At 36.7% G+C, this 17,773-nt stretch overlaps 1 protein-coding gene across 3 annotated transcripts in view; it reads right to left on the reverse strand.

Annotated features, from left to right (window-relative positions):
* BRWD1 (bromodomain and WD repeat domain containing 1) overlaps positions 1–17,773 on the reverse strand; it is a 123,831-nt gene that overhangs the window by 19,646 nt on the left and 86,412 nt on the right. For all 3 annotated transcript variants that reach the window (XM_070795013.1, XM_019962667.2, XM_019962674.2), the window contains 6 exons: positions 16,609–16,734; positions 14,194–14,266; positions 13,074–13,115; positions 10,939–11,085; positions 9,856–10,008; positions 3,200–3,366 (listed from right to left, as the gene is read on the reverse strand). In XM_070795013.1, coding sequence (XP_070651114.1) covers positions 3,200–3,366; positions 9,856–10,008; positions 10,939–11,085; positions 13,074–13,115; positions 14,194–14,266; positions 16,609–16,734 — 708 coding nt within the window. The remainder of the gene's footprint in view (positions 1–3,199; positions 3,367–9,855; positions 10,009–10,938; positions 11,086–13,073; positions 13,116–14,193; positions 14,267–16,608; positions 16,735–17,773) is intronic.

Below are 17,773 nucleotides of genomic sequence, written 5' to 3' on the forward strand. Positions count from 1 at the left end.
TGGCAGGCTCCAGTCCATGGGGTCACAAAGAGTTGGAGATGACTGAGAGACTAACACACACACAAAGACAGTATAAAATCAGGAGAAATCAACAAAACCTGAACAGAAAGAACAGAGAGGCAAAAAACAGATCAAGCTAGTTTTTTTTTGAGACCAATATGTTTACATCTAAGTGCCAATTCACCGTATTTGATTCCTGAGCCCTGTATTATGGTGAAAAAAAGATGGAAGTTTAAGACAATCTGACTTTAAATTACAGATCTGAGTAATATTCATGTTTTTTAAAGATAATCCTTTAAAACAAAATGATTTGGTTTTGCTTTCCCTTAAAACAAAAAGATAAAGGTGCTTTTACTTTTAGGAGTATCTAAGGCATCTGAGCTTACAGATAACCATACTCAACTATACTTCAATTTTTTGAAGAAAAAAAAAACACAATAATTATTTTAAGCAGTAACTTTATCATAATCAAGAAAATTCAAGTTTTCAAATGTAAATAGACCGTTTTTAAAGGCAAGCAGTTTTCCAGTTTCCATGTGTTAAATGCAATCTGTCAGTTACAAATGGGAGGACAGATGGCTGCAAAATGTAGTATCTTGATTTCCTTTATTTAAAAAACAAAAGGATTTAAAAAGAAAACTCAAGTTTATTATGTCAAAAATTTAACTTCCACTAATATCAACCATGGGCTTCCCCAGCGGCTCAGTGGTAAAGAATCTGCCTACCAATGCGGGATGCATGGGTTAGATTCCTGGGTCAGAAAGATCCCCTGGAGAAGGAAATGGCAACTCACTCCAGTATTTTTCCCTGGGAAATCCCAGGGACAGAAGAGCCTGGCAGGCTACAGTCCATAGGCTCGCAAAGACTCAAGACATGACTGAATGACTAAACATTAACTAGAGACTAATATAAGAAGAAATAATTACATGCTTATACCTATCATAAACTTGACTTTTAACAGGAGACAAGGTGGAGTAGCTCAAGAATGAACACATTCTCTTTTTATCCTATCCTTTATGAATAAAAAATGAATGAAGCCTCAGAAACCATTGGGAGACCATTAAAACACACCAGCATATGTATAATGGGAGCCCCAAAGGGCTTCCCTTGTGGTTCAGTTGGTAAAGAATCTGCCTGTAATGCAGGAGGACCTGGGTTCGATCCCTGGGTTGGGAAGATTCCCTGGAGAAGGGAAAGGCTACCCACTCCAGTATTTTGGCCTGCAGAACTCCATGGACTGTATAGTCCATGGGGTCGCCAAAAGTTGGACACGACTGAGCAACTTTCACTTTCACAGGAGACAAAAGGAGCAGAACAAAAATATTTGAAAACATAATGGCTGAAAATCACCCAAATCTGATGAAAACAGTACACATCCACAAAGTTACACAAATTTCAAGGATAAATTCAAACCCACACCTACAGTCAGCTGCAAAATGAAGACAAAAAAAAAAAAAATCTTGAAATCAGCAAGATAAAAACTGCCTGTGTACAATGTAAGGAACCTCAATAAGATTAACAGCTGACTTCTCATCAGAAACACTGGAGGTCAGCAGGCAGTAAGATGACGTAGTCAAACTGCTAAAAGAGAAACACTGCCAACTGAGAATTCTATATACAGCAAAACTAGTCTTGATAAAAGTGAAATGAAGACATTCCCAGATAAACAAAGATTAAGGGAATTCATTGCTAGCATGTCTGCCTTACAAGAAATAGTAAAGGACTTTCATTGACTTCCCTGGTGGTCTGGTGGTTAAGAATCTGCCTGCCAATGCGGGGGACATGGGTTCAATCCCTAGTCCCAGGGAAGATCCCAACATGCCTCAGAGCAACTAAGTCCATGTATCACAACTACTGACCCACATGCTGCCCACACGCTGCAACTACTGACGCCCACATGCTCGAGGGCCTATGCTGCACAACAAGAAGCCACGGCTGTGAGAGGCCATGCACCTCACACAGCCCGTGAGGTGTGAGAAGCCCGTGCACCACAAGAGAGCAGCCACCCCGTGCTGCAACTAGAGGAAGCCCACATGCAACAGGGAAGACACAGCACAGCTCAAAAAATAAATAGGGAAGGCCCTGCTGGTCCAGTGGCTAAGACTCCACGCTCCCAATGTAGGGGGCCAGTTTGATCCCTGGTCAGAGAACTAGATCCCAAGTGCCTCAGTTAGAACCCAAACTAGCACAGCCAAATAAAGAAACATAAATAAGTAATTTTTTAAAGAAATATTAAAGGATTTTAGGTTGAAAAGAAATAAAACCAGAGGGTAACTCAAATCCACGAAAAGAAATAAACGACCAGTGGGAAAGGTAATTACATAGGTAAATATATTGCGTTGACCAAAAAGTTTGTTCTGGTTTATCCATTAAGATGTTACAGAAAATCCTGAATGCATCTTTTGGCCAACCCAATGTAACAGTATAAATAATTTGCTTCTTGTTTTCTTAACTGATTTAAAAGACAACTGCATAAAACAACATATAAAAGTATAAACTGTATGAGAGTTAAGGGCACAAATAAGAAGGGGAAAAGAGCTAAACTGGAACACAATTCTTAAATCTGTGGGAATGAAATAGTATTAACCTGAAGTAGACTGTTTTCAGTTTAGATGCATGATGTAATCCCAAAAACAACCATGAGGAAATCCATCAAGGGTATCAGTGCACATTATAAATGTACACGAAAACAACTAAACACTGAAAAACTCAACTTCCACATTTCAACACTTTAAAATATCTATAAATTTGATATTAATGCAAGCTATAGTCATAAATGACAGAATAATTTACTATAAAAAGAGTAACTCCTGCATTTTATATTTCTTCTCTACAAGTAATCTCTAGTGAAAACATATACATTACATCAAACTGGCACTTTCCCTTACACAATCAAATGCTCAATAGCCATAACTAGTAATCATTTTACCCTCTGCATTAAAAAAAATTCTTATGTGAAAGATAAATAATATTTTGAATAATCCTTAATAAGACTTAATTGATATTTCATTAAATGCTTACAAATTTATGTGATTAAAAATCACCGCAATAGCTCTATATGCAGAGAACGCTTTCAACCTATAAAAAGTGACTATTCTTTTCTGTTCTCTAAAATGATCAAGCATTTCTAGCATAATAAAAATCAAGTATCACAACCTGATTTAAAAACTGCATACAGAGACTACAATAACCAATTCACCTGATACTTTTGTTAGCCTGATTGACACGGTTACAATTTTGTCGTCTCTTAAACCTCTGGCTTCTTCGAAGTTTTTCACTGAATTTTTGACCAATTTTAAAATCAGAGGAGATTTTCTTCATTTTTTCTTCAAATAAGGCAGACAATCTCAATGTCATACTGTAAATCTGCAAGGACATGAAAGCAAAACTAGAACTATAAAATCTTATATTTTTACAAATAAATTTGTAATAATCATTGAGGTACTTGTAATCTATTATATCACTGTTCTAGATAATGGCTGGTCCTTATTTTATCTATTTCCCATCCCTTCCCTTCAAGGACACTGAAGTACCAAATACACACCTCTCTGATAAAAAGAAAGTAATTTTAAATAAATCAACCATCTAGAATCTTGGGTTTAGATCTGTATGTCAGTGGTTCTCAGTTGACTTTTCCCACATCTACATGTACAAACGTCCAAAATGCCTCTTTCTTCTAAAGTTATATAAGAAGTTGATTGGTTTTAAGGTTGCTATTTAGGCAGAAGGGCAGTGTCTCCTTGGGATAAGGGAACAGAAGCACTTCCACATCAGTCTCTACTTGAAATCTGAATGCCTCTTATGCCACTTAAGATCTAAATCATTGTTAGAAAAAGAGATGGCTTGCAGCCAGAAGAAGACATTATGCCCTATAACCTTAATTATGTAAGAAAGATTATGTTATAATAACTTTTATAATTAAAAACATCAAATTTTTAAAAGGACAGCAATGCTAACTATTGGCACAGCCTATGTATTTACAGGAAGTACTATGCATTCATCTACAATCATTCCTGAAAATAAAATGTAAAAATATTTAACAAAGTTAAATATCAATCACTCTGGTACATGATGGAGGAAGGTGAAGAGACTAACACTGGAGAACCTTTAAAAAGTGTGTAAAATATGTGACTTTCTCATATTTATATATATATACACATATACCAGAGAAGGCAATGGCATCCCACTCCAGTACTCTTGCCTGGAAAATCCCATGGATGGAGGAGTCTGGTGGGCTGCAGTCCATGGGGTCGCTAAGAGTCAGACACAACTGTTCACTTGCGTGCACTGGAGAAGGAAATGGCAACCCACTCCAGTGTTCTTGCCTGGAGAATCCCAGGGACGGGGGAGCCTGGTGGGCTGCCGTCTATGGGGTCGCACAGAGTCAGACACGACTGAGCAACTTCCCTTTCACTTTTCACTTGCATGCATTGGAGAAGGAAATGGCAACCCACTCCAGTGTTCTTGCCTGAAGAATCTCAGGGACGGGGGAGCCTGGTGGGCCGCCGTCTATGGGGTCGCGCAGAGTCAGACACGACTGAAGCGACTTAGCAGCACACATATACAGGTATCCCCCACTTTTAAGAAAGGTTTACTTTCTGCCACTTCATTTTTATAAAAGACCTACTTTATTAGTACCTGTTTTCACTAACTCAAAGAAATTCAAAGACTTTCCCTTTTATGAAAAAAGGTGAAGAGAGAGTTCAGCATCTGTTTGCAACAAGCCATTACAGAGGCACAGCGAACCGCAAACAGCAAGAGCAGTGCCACCAAGCTTCTTCCCCAGCAACTACTCTCACCATCTCAGCCATGTGTCACCACAGTTGTGATTTTAGTTTTCAAAGTGACATCCCAAACCAGAGAGATACATTTATTGTGGTTGCTGAGCCTGCACTGACACATCATCACCCATAGTCCATTGACAACATTAGGGTTCATTCCTGATGCTAAATATTCTATGGGCTTTGACAAATTTTCCCTTTCGACAGCCTTCTAGTCAGCAAAGTTTTGGCAGGGAGATCAGCTGATACCCCTTTATGGGGGATCCCTTACTTATGATTCTCTATTTCTCTCTTGCTGTCTTTAAAATTCTTTCTCTATGCTTGACTTTTACCATTTCAACTATGCTATGTCTTGGTGTACATCTATTTGTTTGTGATTCATTTTGTTTGGGCAAGTCGCCACAGTTCTGAACTGTGTCTGTGAGAATCTGAGTTTTATCTTGGTGTATTCTGTGCATCTGTCATTAAGATGTGTCCTAAGGTAACTGGTTCTTCACCTCACACCATTTCCCCTTAAAAAAGATTTCATAGGAATGTTCTACCTTCAAATACAGGAGGAAACCTATACACACACACACACATAATGAGTATATGTGAAATCTGTAATCCCTCTTATCTTTGAAATGATCTTTAACAGTTATTTCTAGTATTTTGTATATATATTCAATTTATTCTTTTCCTTCAAACCTGAACTCTAGTGTAGTCACCAAAGTGACTTTGTTCCTCAACTGTATTAAGTTTGAAACCTCTGAGAATCCTGAGTACCAATTTTTCATATATCTGAAAAAATCAGTAATACATTTTTAATATAAAATAAAATCATCTAACAAAACAAGTGCTAAAATTATCAGTTCAACATGAATATGGGCATGTCTCAAAAACCCCCAGTTATCACTATGCACAGTGGTAAATGATAAAAGACTGGTCAGGAATGTACAAGGATACCTGGTTTCAGCACTGCTACTCAACACTGTACTTAAAATTTTACCAGAGCAATTAGAAAAGAAATAAAAATAACTCAGGCTGGAAAGGTACAAGTAAAACTATATCTATTTGCAGATGAAGTGATCCTATGTATAGAAACTATCCAAGATTCTACAAGAAAGCTATCAGTGCTAATAAATTAATCCAACAAAATTACAAGGTATGAGAACAACACACAAGAATCTGCCACCAACAATGAACAAGTACAAAAGGAAATTAAGAAAGCAACTGCATTTCAAATAGCATCTAAAACAAAAAAAAATATCTGGGAATACATTTCACCAAGGAGTGGGGAAAACTCTCCACTGAAAAGTACAAAACTTTGCTGGAAGACATTAGACCTAAATAAATGGAAAGGGATCTGGCATTAAGAGACAGAAAGACTTAGTAGTGTCAAGACACCAATGCAGTCCAAAGCCATCTATACACTGAATGCAATCCCTATCAAAAATTCAACTTTTTTAAAACAGAAATGGAAAAAGTTAATCCTCACATTAATAATGAATTGCACCCCTGAATTGCCAAAATAATCCTGAAAGAGATCAAAGTAAGAGAACCAAAATTTCCTTTGTTCCAAAACATTCTACTAAAAGTACAGTAAGCAAAACATTTTAGTACTGACATACAAGACAGACAGAGATAAGAGACAGAGACTCATATGTACAAACCAATGAACAGAACTGAGCTCAGATACAAACCAATCTATCTATCTAGCAAATTGATTTTCAAAAAGGGTACTAGGCCATTTAATAGGGAAAGAACAGTCTCTTCAACAGATTGTGCTGTAATACCCAGATTTCTACACACAGAATAAACTGGACCTCTGTCTCACTCCATACACAAACAGTAACTCAAAATGGATCAACAGCTTAAATATAAGAACTAAACCATAGGAACATATGAGGTCAATCTTTATGACACTCAACTTGGCAATGGATTTATTTTTTTAACTATTTTGACCACTATTTCCAAACATTTGCCTCTATAAATTACTCTTTGATATACATGTATTCTACAAGTATTCTTTTCCACAGTTAATTCTATAAAAAATAATTAAAATTGGAATTAATGAGTTAATTGACACTTATTTTTCAAACCGCTCCGTAACAGTGTCATATACTTATAGGCTGTGTGACCCTAAGCAGCAATGGGTTCTTAAATATGAAACCAAAAGCACAGAAACCAAAGGGAAAAAAAAAAGTTGATTAATAATTTTAATTTTATCAAAATTAAAAACTTCTGTGCATCAAAGGACATTATCAACAAGTAAAAAGACAACCTATAGAATGAGAGAAAATAACTGGAAAACACTTATCTGATAAGGACTTAATATCCAAAATATATTTTATAATTCTTACAAAAAAATAAATAAAATAAAATTACAACAAAAAGACAAAATTCAAATTAAAAACTGGGAAAAGTACTTGGAATATATATTTTGCCAAAGAAGATAAACAAGTGGTCAATATGCACATGAAAAGATTCAACATCATTAGTGTAGTGACTGTACTTTGTTTTCTGTATTCTTGATGCTCTGGCATTTGAAGCCTTGATCCTGGAGACTGCCCCTCCCAGGGATAATTGATAGCAAAGGACTCTTTCACAGGTATACCTGTGATACAGAAATCAATCAATCTAGAGCTCACAAACCTAACCATCTTCTTTATCAAATTCTCATACACCAAGTGAATAATATTCCCCCTACCCAAATCGGAGAAGGCAATGGCACCCCACTCCAGTACTCTTGCCTGGAAAATCCCATGGATGCAGGAGCCTGGTAGGCTGCAGTCCTTGGGGTCGCTAAGAGTCAGACACGACTGAGCAACTTCACTTTCACTCTTCACGTTCATGCACTGGAGAAGGAAATGGCAACCCACTCAGTGTTCTTGCCTGGAGAATCCCAGGGACGGGGGAGCCTGGTGGGCTGCTGTCTAAGGGGTCGCACAGAGTCAGACACAACTGAAGCAACTTAGCAGTAGCAGCTACCCAAATCACCCCAGGCTAAGAGTCAGACATCTAGAGACCACACCTACAAATCAAAGCTCCAATTATTGGTACCAGCCAGAACTAGACTGTTTGCTCTGTTCTGGCTTGCTTTCCTGTGAAAATCCCAACGTAGGCTCTGTCATGCTCTTTCCATCCCTTCCCTCTGCCAACTCTGCCTCCTGATCAACTTTGGTCCATCCCCAAGTGGCCTGAATGTTGTATCACACTTCTCTTCCTAGGGATCTGTAAGCATAAACTCTCTTCATGACAATTCATATCTGCATGTCTTATCATATCTGATAAAAATAAATTCCAGGTACAATTTTTAATAAGTCAAATACAAATCAAAGCTACAATGAGATAATATCTCACACTCACTACGATGCCTATAATTTTTTTTACAAACACAGAAAATAACAAATTTTGGCAAGTGTGTGGAGAAACTGGAATCCTTATACATTGCCAATGGGAATGCAAAATGGTCTAGTCATTATGGAATACAGTTTGGTGGTTCCTGAAAAATATAGAATTACCCTATGAACCAGAAATTCCACTCTCAGATATATACCTAAGAAAACTGAGGATGAGAACTCTTACAGATTCTTATATTCCCATATTCACTGCAGCATCAGTTACAACCACCAAAAAGTAGAAAACAATTCAAGTGTCCATCAACAGATTAATGAGCCAAATGGCATACACCCATTCACCCTACAAAATGGAACAAAGTTCCAAAACAGGCAACAACATGGATCAATGTTTAATACACTAAGTGAAATAAGCCAGACACCAAAGACAAATTCTGTATGTTTAATTTGTATAAAATATCTAGAATAGGCAAATTCATAGAGATACAGACTGAATGAGAAGCTATCAAGGTCTGAGGAAAGCAAAGAATGTAGAGTTGGTTGCTTACTGGTTATAGAGTTTCTGTTTGGGGTTATGAAAGAGTTTTGAAAATAACTGATGGCTGATCAACACTATGAATGTAATTTACGTCACTGAATTGTATACTTAAAAGTGGTCAAAATGACAAATTTAATGTTATGTATATGTAACCACAATTTTGAAAATTTGGTCACATAATACACCAAAACTCATTAATTGTGCACTTTAAATGAGTGAGCTATATGATGAATCCTCAAACATGTACTTTAAACAAAAGGGAAAAAAAGACATGAATGAAATTTATTTTCTCTCTGGGAGGAAGTCTCACAAATGGTGAATACTGATGAAAACATAAACTGAGAAAAATGTTAAGACTTGAATGTCAAACTGATCCAATAAGCAACCTGGATATTGAAATGTGAAGGTTCTTAAATTAAGATAAGAATTAATAACATGGGTGGAGTCTGATAATAAGTAATGAGGGGAAGTGAAATTAAGATAAAACAATTAATTAGCAGTAACAGTCACTGATGACAGAGAAAATGCTATAGCATCTAGCAAGCACTTTAATTTAAAAATCTTACTCTCAAAGTATTGCTGTTTTTTTAAATGATCCAGCACACTGACTACAAGGACTTCTGAATATTCACTGAGAATATATATACAACTTTGTATACTTAGTATACTTCAACAAGTTTTGAAAAACTATCCAACATTAACGTTTTAACAAAAATTTAGGAGTGTCCACAATGCTGTTCTTAACTAATCAGATGCTCACATGGTTCTTCTTCAGATCCAAATTATTAGTATGCATCAGTAGTCCCATCCCCACCTCAGATTTTCCTTTTCTTACTTGTAATATTCGTCCAACCTCTATAACTAAGTTCCCAAAGTTCCCAATCCACTTTTCAAGATTCCTGTATATAAGAGAACAGACTTTTCTCACTATACATCCAATACAAATCTGTTCACTCTTCACAGATCTCCTCACTGGTACCAATCTTCTTTTGTTTATAAAACTTTAGGAAAGATAAACACTGTCACCAGGAACCAATATTTCCACAGCAGATACTTGGGCTGTGGTGAAAGCTCTATTCTCAAGAGTAGTCTTATTATACTCACTGTTCTTTCATGTTTCCACCTCTACCAAACAATAGAAAATCATCATCTACATAGATCACACATATTTTTTTTTATAAACCACTTTTAATTTTACCTTTGATCTTTTGTTTGGTGTATATGCTTTTGCATTGCTAAATATCAAACGGATGTCTTTGCAAAATTCCAAAGGGCTGTCATAGTTTCCCGCTTCTAAAGTTTCCCTTACTGTTCCAAAATCCATTGGAGTATCTATAATGTCTCGGTAATCCTAGATTTTAAAAACAATAGTTAGTTCAAAGATTCAATTCCTGTCTTTAGAAATGTAAAAGTGCATCAAATCTCTAAAACATTCAAAATGACAGAAGAGAAAAAGGTTATAAGATCTTAAAAATCATTAATAACTTTTAAAAAGACATTCAAACATACAGATAAGAAATGTAACAAAATTATATATTTGGAATCAGGATATGAAACTGTTATTTCCTTCTATATACTCTACTATATAATTTCTAAGCTTCCTATAGCAAATTTGTGCTTTCTATCTTTTAAAAAGGTCATTTTTTATTTCCCTGTTAGAAAGTGGAGAGTGACACTTAAAAAAAAAAATCTTTATTTGGCTGAGCCAGGTCTTAGTTGCAGCATGCTGGATCTAGTTCCCTGACCAGGGATTGAACCCAGGCCCCTGCACTGGGAACAGGGAGTATTAGCCAGTGCACCACCAGGGAGCTCCCAAAGAGAGACACTTTTAACCAATTCATAGTTTTCTCAAGGTTGGGCCTACTAACCCTCCGATAATGAGGGGTAACATTGGTAACTAAGTCTTACCCAAAGTACAAGGTACAATTTCTTGAATTCTATTAATTCAAGAACCTTTAAAACAACTCTTCCATCGCTGACTTAGTGGTAAGAGACAAAGTTAACCTTAAGCCCAGATGTCACTTTTTGGTTGCTGGGTTGCAAGGGGCAGGAGGTGCTGGTTGTTTACTTTTTCTTTTTTTGTGGCTATGCCTTGAGGCTTGTGAGATCTCTCTCAGTATCCCAACCAGAGACTAACCTGGGCCATAGCAGTGAAAGCCTGGAATTCTAAGCATTAGGCCACCAGGGAATTCTAGACATCTTACTTTTTCATTTAAACACCTCTACCCTAATCTCTACACCAATAAGAAAAGCACCAAACATTCAAATAATGACAACTTACTGGATATTCAACCAAATCAACAGGTTGTCTAAATGGTTCAGAATCTTCACATTGAAAAATTAAGTTCACTAGTTCCTTACACTGTTTCTTCCAGTTGTTTTCAACATAATTGGTTGTTTTGATGCTCCTTTTTTTCCAATCATGAACCTAAAAATACATTTATAATATTAAACGCTTTCTCAGCCTTGGAAAAGCTGCACTATGATATGGTATGGTATCATAGTCATAAGTTGCTCAGTTGTGTCCAACTCTTTTGCGACCCCATGGACTATAACCTACCAGGCTCCTCCATCCATGGGATTTTCCAGGCAAGAATACTGGAGTGGGTTGCCATTTCCTTCTCCAGATCTTCCCAATCCAGGGATTGAACCCATGTCTCCCGCATTGTAGGCAGACGCTTTACCATCTGAGCCACCAGGGAATGGTATGGTATAGTAATGGTAAAAATCTAACTGAACTGTTGTCTTCTGTACTATGTCAAAATATGTCATTATACGATTTTCTATCTACTTAGGCAAAAGTCCATTAAAAAAAAAACAAAACACAATACTGTCATATCTGTTACTCCAAAAGCACATTTTCATTCTACCACTTATCTCCTAAGTTTAAAAAATGTTTCACAGCATATGAAGTACCCACACTGGATAACATAGTAGGCAGAATCATATCTACATCTTGGTCCCAAAAACCTGCGACTGTGGCCAAAGGGACTCCACAGATATGATTAAAGGAATGGCTTTTGAGATAGGGAGGTGGTCCTGGATTATCAGGGTGGGCCCAATGTAATCACAAGGATCTTCATACAAGGGAGGCAGAATGGTCGGAGGCATACTGGGAGATGCTATGCTGCTGACTTGGAAGATGAAAGAAGGGGGCCATGAGACTACAGAAGCTGGAAAATGCAAGGAAATTACTTCTGCCCCAGTTTTCAGAAAGGAACACAACTATGCTGACACCCTGACTTCAGTCCAGTGAGACCCATGCCAAACTTCTAATCTACAGAACTACAAGCTATTTTTATTGCTTAAGCCACTAGATTTGTAATTTGCTACGCAATCATAACAAACACTAAACAGATAACTAAATCCTTAAGTCTGTTTAAAAGTGAAATTATATGAATATGACAATAATTCAAGTCTTAACTTTTCAATGTTATTTGAGGCAACGTATTATGAAAACTGATGTGACAGAAAGCTTAAATTTAAGCAGCATTTGAATGAAATTTAAAATAAGTTAACATTATTAAGCATTTTCAATTAATAACCTTTACTTTTAATTAACATGTTACATTAGAACTTTTTAAGAACTGCTGATGACACAATTTTAACTTATCCAAAACTTATTTCTCACTTTATTCTCCCCTACCCCTCCAACAAATTTTCATTTTTTTAAAAGGTCCAGTCACCAAATCCTAGTTTTTCCATTAAAAGGTCTCATCTTCTTCCCTTCCCCTCTGTTCCTAGCCAGCACTATTTTTTTTTTTTTTTTTCAAATGGCCACACAGCACGGTGGCTTGTGGCATCTTGGTTCTCTAACCACAGATCGAATCTGAACCCTCAGCAGTGAAAGCAGAGTCCTAACCACTGGACCACCAGGGAATTCCCAGCCAGAACTATTCTTGACTAGGTTTCCTAACTTTTACTTAAGATTCTTGCAACGAACTCCTAACTTTAATATATTTAGTACCTATTCTCTTATCCTTCAAAATCTACCGTTTTGGCTATGAAAGTGACTCTACTATAAATTTAAATGAAATCCTTGGTTTTTAATATCATCATAATCTGCTCCCAATATAAAGGCTACATACAACCACTTGGCTTGCTCCAAAATTCAACCCCTACACTAGCCAGGCCAGTGTTCTCAGTACCCACCGACATGCCATACTTTCCTACTTTCTTAAACCCTATACTGTTTGAATTTCCTCTTCTTACTCTCTCATTCTGAGAACACAGTACAAATCCCAACTCTTCCACTAACCCTACCTAGCCATCCACCTTCCAGTGATTTCTCCCATTTCTCTCATAATACAATATCAGTATCAATATCCCTTTTCAAAGACAACCCCTAAAATCCTACATTGATATTAAATCAGAGAATAAGTCAACAACTAAGGTTAATCACGTGGATTAACTTACTCTCCTTCTTCCAGAAGATGTTTTAGGAAGATCACTATCATCCTAGGAATAAAAATCAGAGCACTGTAAGTGGTAAGATTGTCATTAGACAAGCAATAATCTTAACATAAAGTATATCAAAGACTTTTAAGTTCTACAAGGGTTATAACTTGATAACAGAACCTCAAAAGACAGACTATCACATGATCTTCATGGCACTCAGTTCAAGGAACCGACCCTTATTCTTAATAATCCTTTACATTGCCTAATATAAATATGCACTAATTCCAAAATATAGCTATAACAAGTTGTTCTGTGCACGTCCACAGAGGACATGCACAGGATAAAACTTAGAAACACAGTCTCCCACAGATGCTTAGATTATGTTAAGCTACAGGTTTTATCGCCTAAATCGTGTATTAATCATGTATTAGCATACTCATTTATATTCCAATATTAAATTAGCAGGAAAATCAGTGAATCACGATAATAGTTTGTGTGGAAACTGACACCACAGAGAATCCTTCCTCCAACTACATACAACAACTTGATTTTGTATGAAGTGAAATTACACACAATACCATGGATATCTGCTTTGTACTTGCACTTCAACACCATCTTGAGTGAAGGACTTTAGGGCACTTAAAACATAGTAATGTTTATTGATTTTTAATTACAATTAAATCCAACTCTCAGATACTGCCTTTCTTTTTTGGCTGCACTATGTGGTTTGCAGAATCTGAACCCAATCAGGGACTGAACCCAGGCCACGGCAGTAAAAGTGCACAGTCCAACCACTGGACTGCCAGGAAATTTGCTCAAATACTGATTTTACCAAAAGTATTTCCAAGGTACTTTTTATATTACATCTTTCTCTACCAAAACTTTGGAAAGAGAACATGTTCCAAACCTAAATTACTTCCCTAGACATTACTTGTTTATTTAGTATCAATTATTGTCTATTACCTCATTGACCATCTAGATAATTTTAAACTGTAGTTTTATCAAGTGCCCTGTTTTCATAGTTCACTGAACTATAGCAAGAATTGATACAGGTAACCAATGTTTTCTATTTCACTCTTCATTCTAAGTCATCATTTGAAATAAACAAAAGCCATTATAAAATTCACAAACTTCATACCAAATCCTCGGCATTTTGCTCATCATTTTCAGAAGTGTTAGAAAGTTCTGAGATATTTATACAGTCTTGATTCCTAAAAGACAATTTTTACTTTAATATTATGCAAATATAGTTCTTGTTTCTGAATATTTAAACTACTTTAAGATACAAATCCCCAACTATGGAAACAGCTCCCCAACGATGCACACCCAATTAAAAGCAGCAGAATATCAGGTTTTCACGCTATCCTCTGTGGAAACAATTAATCGTACTAGAATACTGAAAGTAATTTTTTTCAATTAAGTATGTATGGAAATTAAGCTGGTAATCCAGAAGTACTGTAAGTATGGCCTCAACTGGATGAATACACAGATGAGTTTTTCTAAGTTATCACCACTGGTAATATTTGTACAGTGAGTATCAGAAAAATGGCTGATTTGAGATAAAAGAGAATAGAAACAAAAAAGGAAGTAGAAACTGAAGCAAATTACATCTTGATCTCACTGTAAACACAGCAGCAGAAGGAAGAATGTTAAAATAGGGAATTTATTCACCAGTTTGGAGCCAGATGTTTAAAATCATGTCAGAATTTAAAAATTATCTTCTCTAATTCATAATTCTTTCAAAGAATTTTTATAACTGTGGGGGAAAGCATATAAGATCATACAGCAAAAATCATATGACATTTTAAAGGAAAGAGGCTAATATGTCCAAAGTCATCCAGAAAGTTGACTAGAACAGACTAGGTTGGGACTAGGATCTCAATTTGCAGGTCAGTTTTAATCCTACTATTTGAAACTGATTTCCAAATGCCAGAAAGTGTGGACTATTCATACAGACACACGTTCACAGGATACAATCCAAAACAGATTAAAACTCAATCTAATCATGAGAAAATATCAGACGACCCAAATTAAACTACATGCTACACCTGACCTGCCTCTTGAGAAACCTGTATGCAGGTCAGGAAGCAACAGTTAGAACTGGACATGGAACAACAGACTGGTTCCAAATAGGAAAAGGAGTACGTCAAGGCTATATATTGTCACCCTGCTCATTTAACTTATATGCAGAGTACATCATGAGAAACGCTGGGCTGGAAGAAGCACAAGCTGGAATCAAGATTGCCGGGAGAAATATCAATAACCTCAGATATGCAGATGACACCACCCTTACGGCAGAAAGTGAAGAGGAACTCAAAAGCCTCTTGATGAAAGTGAAAGAGGAGAGTGAAAAAGCTGGCTTAAACCTAACATTCAGAAAACGAAGATCATGGCATCTGGTCCCATCACATAGATGGGGAAACAGTGGGAACAGTGTCAGACTTTTATTTTTGGGGGCTCCAAAATCACTGCAGATGGTGACTACAACCATGAAATTAAAGATACTTACTCCTTGGAAGGAAAGTCATGACCAACCTAGACAGCATATTAAAAAGCAGAGACAGTACTTTTCCAACAAAGTTCCGTCTAGTCAAGGCTACGGTTTTTCCAGTAGTCATGTATAGATGTGAGTTGGACTATATAGAAAGCTGAGAGCCAAAGAATTGATGCTTTTGAACTGTGGTGTTGGAGAAGACTCTTTGAGAGTCCCTTGGACTGTAAGCAGATCCAACCAGTCCATCCTAAAGGAGATCAGTCCTGGATGTTCATTGGAAGGACTGATGTTGAAGCTGAAACTCCAATACTTTGGCCACCTCATGCAAAGAGCTGACTCATTTGAAAAGACACTGATCCTGGGAAAGATTGAGGGCAGGAGGAGAAGGGAATGACAGAGGATGAGATGGTTGGATGGCATCACCGACAAGATGGACATGGGTTTGGGTAGACTCCAGGAGTTGGTGATGGACAGGGAAGCCTGGCGTGCTGTGGTTCATGGGGTCGCAGAGTCGGACACGACTGAGCGACTGAACTGAACTGAACTGAACTAAATAAGGGTACAACATTCATTAAAAAATGATGATGTAATTAAAGAAAGAAAAGACTAGATTAATGGAGACTAAGAAAGAAAAGTCTAGATGAAAGCAAACTATGAAAACCAAAGAGCGAACGAATGCAGTGGGAATTCTGGATTGGATCCTGTACCATAAAAAGACACTGATGTAATAACTGATGAAATCCAGATAAATTCTGTACTTTAGTCAATAGTATTGTACCAAGGATAATTTCTTAACACTTCATAAGGACACCACAGCTGTATAAGATGTCAACCTAAGGGGAAAACAGGGCAACTCTCTGTAGTATAAAATTATTTCAAAATTTTAAAGAAAGAGAAAAAATTTGACTGTTCAACTTCTTATTCCTTTACCTAAATTATAACCACAGAAAGAGAAATTTAAAGAAATGTCCTTTAATATAACACATTAAAATGCAACAAATTAAAAACACAATATGCAAAGTAACTTTTCCACAACATCTGTAACATGAGGTCACTTACTTGATAAATTTTAAAAGCTGGTCTGTTATCTTCTTAGCTGATCTTGCAATTACACTCTCAGGTTCATTAAATGTTCTGGCATTGTGTTCTATATATCTGACTTCCCAAACTAACGCAGATAGCCTCCTTCAAAGTAAAAAACAAGGAGGTTAGGGTTTAAAAAATGAAAATACAGAAACCAAGTTAAAAAATCCTGCATGTTAAGCCAGTATGATACAGTAAAATAATGCTGTCAACTTCATCACAGTCATAGCAATTATATTAGAAGCTAAACTGCAGAGAATACATTTAAGGACTGAAAATCTTAACAGATCACTTAATCACATCCAGAAAACCAAAAAAGCAACTCTCCCTTTTCACACTGCCTTTAGGCATGTTTGAAGCTATAGACTCAATGAACAAAATATGTTAAGTACCATCAATCCTAAGAAACTCAATCTGACTACAGACTGACAAAGTAGTTTCTGACTAAACCCATGTTTGCAACACTACAGAGGTAAATTAACACCAACAATACGAACTCAAGAAGTCAATATTTTGTAAAGATAATTTTCTCAAAGTTGCTGAATCATACAGAATAAAATACCATAACCTGCTTAAAAAAAAAAAATCATTGAGAATAGGAAATTTTATAGTTTTCAGCACTCTAAAAGCCAGAGACAAAAAGTTGATGATTCCAGGAAATTAATTTTCAAAGGTCAAAGTCTAACTATTAACTCAGTTCAGTTGCTCAGTCGTGTCTGACTCTGTGACCCCATGGACTGTAGCACGCCAGGCTTCCCTGTCCATCACCAACTCCCGGAGCTTGCTCAAACCCATGTCCTTCGAGTCGGTGATGCCATCAAACCATCTCATCCTCTGTCGTCCCCTTCTCCTCCTGTCTTCAATCTTTCCCAGCATCAGGGTCTTTTCCAAGGAGTCAGTTCTTCACATCAGGTGGCCAAAGGATTGGAGTTTCAGCTTCAACATCAGTCCTTCCAATGAATATTTAGGACTGATTTCCTTAGGATTGACTGGTTTGATCTCCTTGCATTCCAAAGAACTCTCAAGAGTGTTCTCCAACACCGCAGTTCAAAAGCATCAATTCTTCGACACTCAGCTTGCTTTATGGTCCAACTCTCATGTCCATACAAGATTACTGGAAAAACCATACTTTTGACTGGTA

The sequence above is a fragment of the Bos indicus genome, chromosome 1 (genome assembly GCF_029378745.1).
Source record: "Bos indicus isolate NIAB-ARS_2022 breed Sahiwal x Tharparkar chromosome 1, NIAB-ARS_B.indTharparkar_mat_pri_1.0, whole genome shotgun sequence".
NCBI lineage: Eukaryota > Metazoa > Chordata > Mammalia > Artiodactyla > Bovidae > Bos > Bos indicus.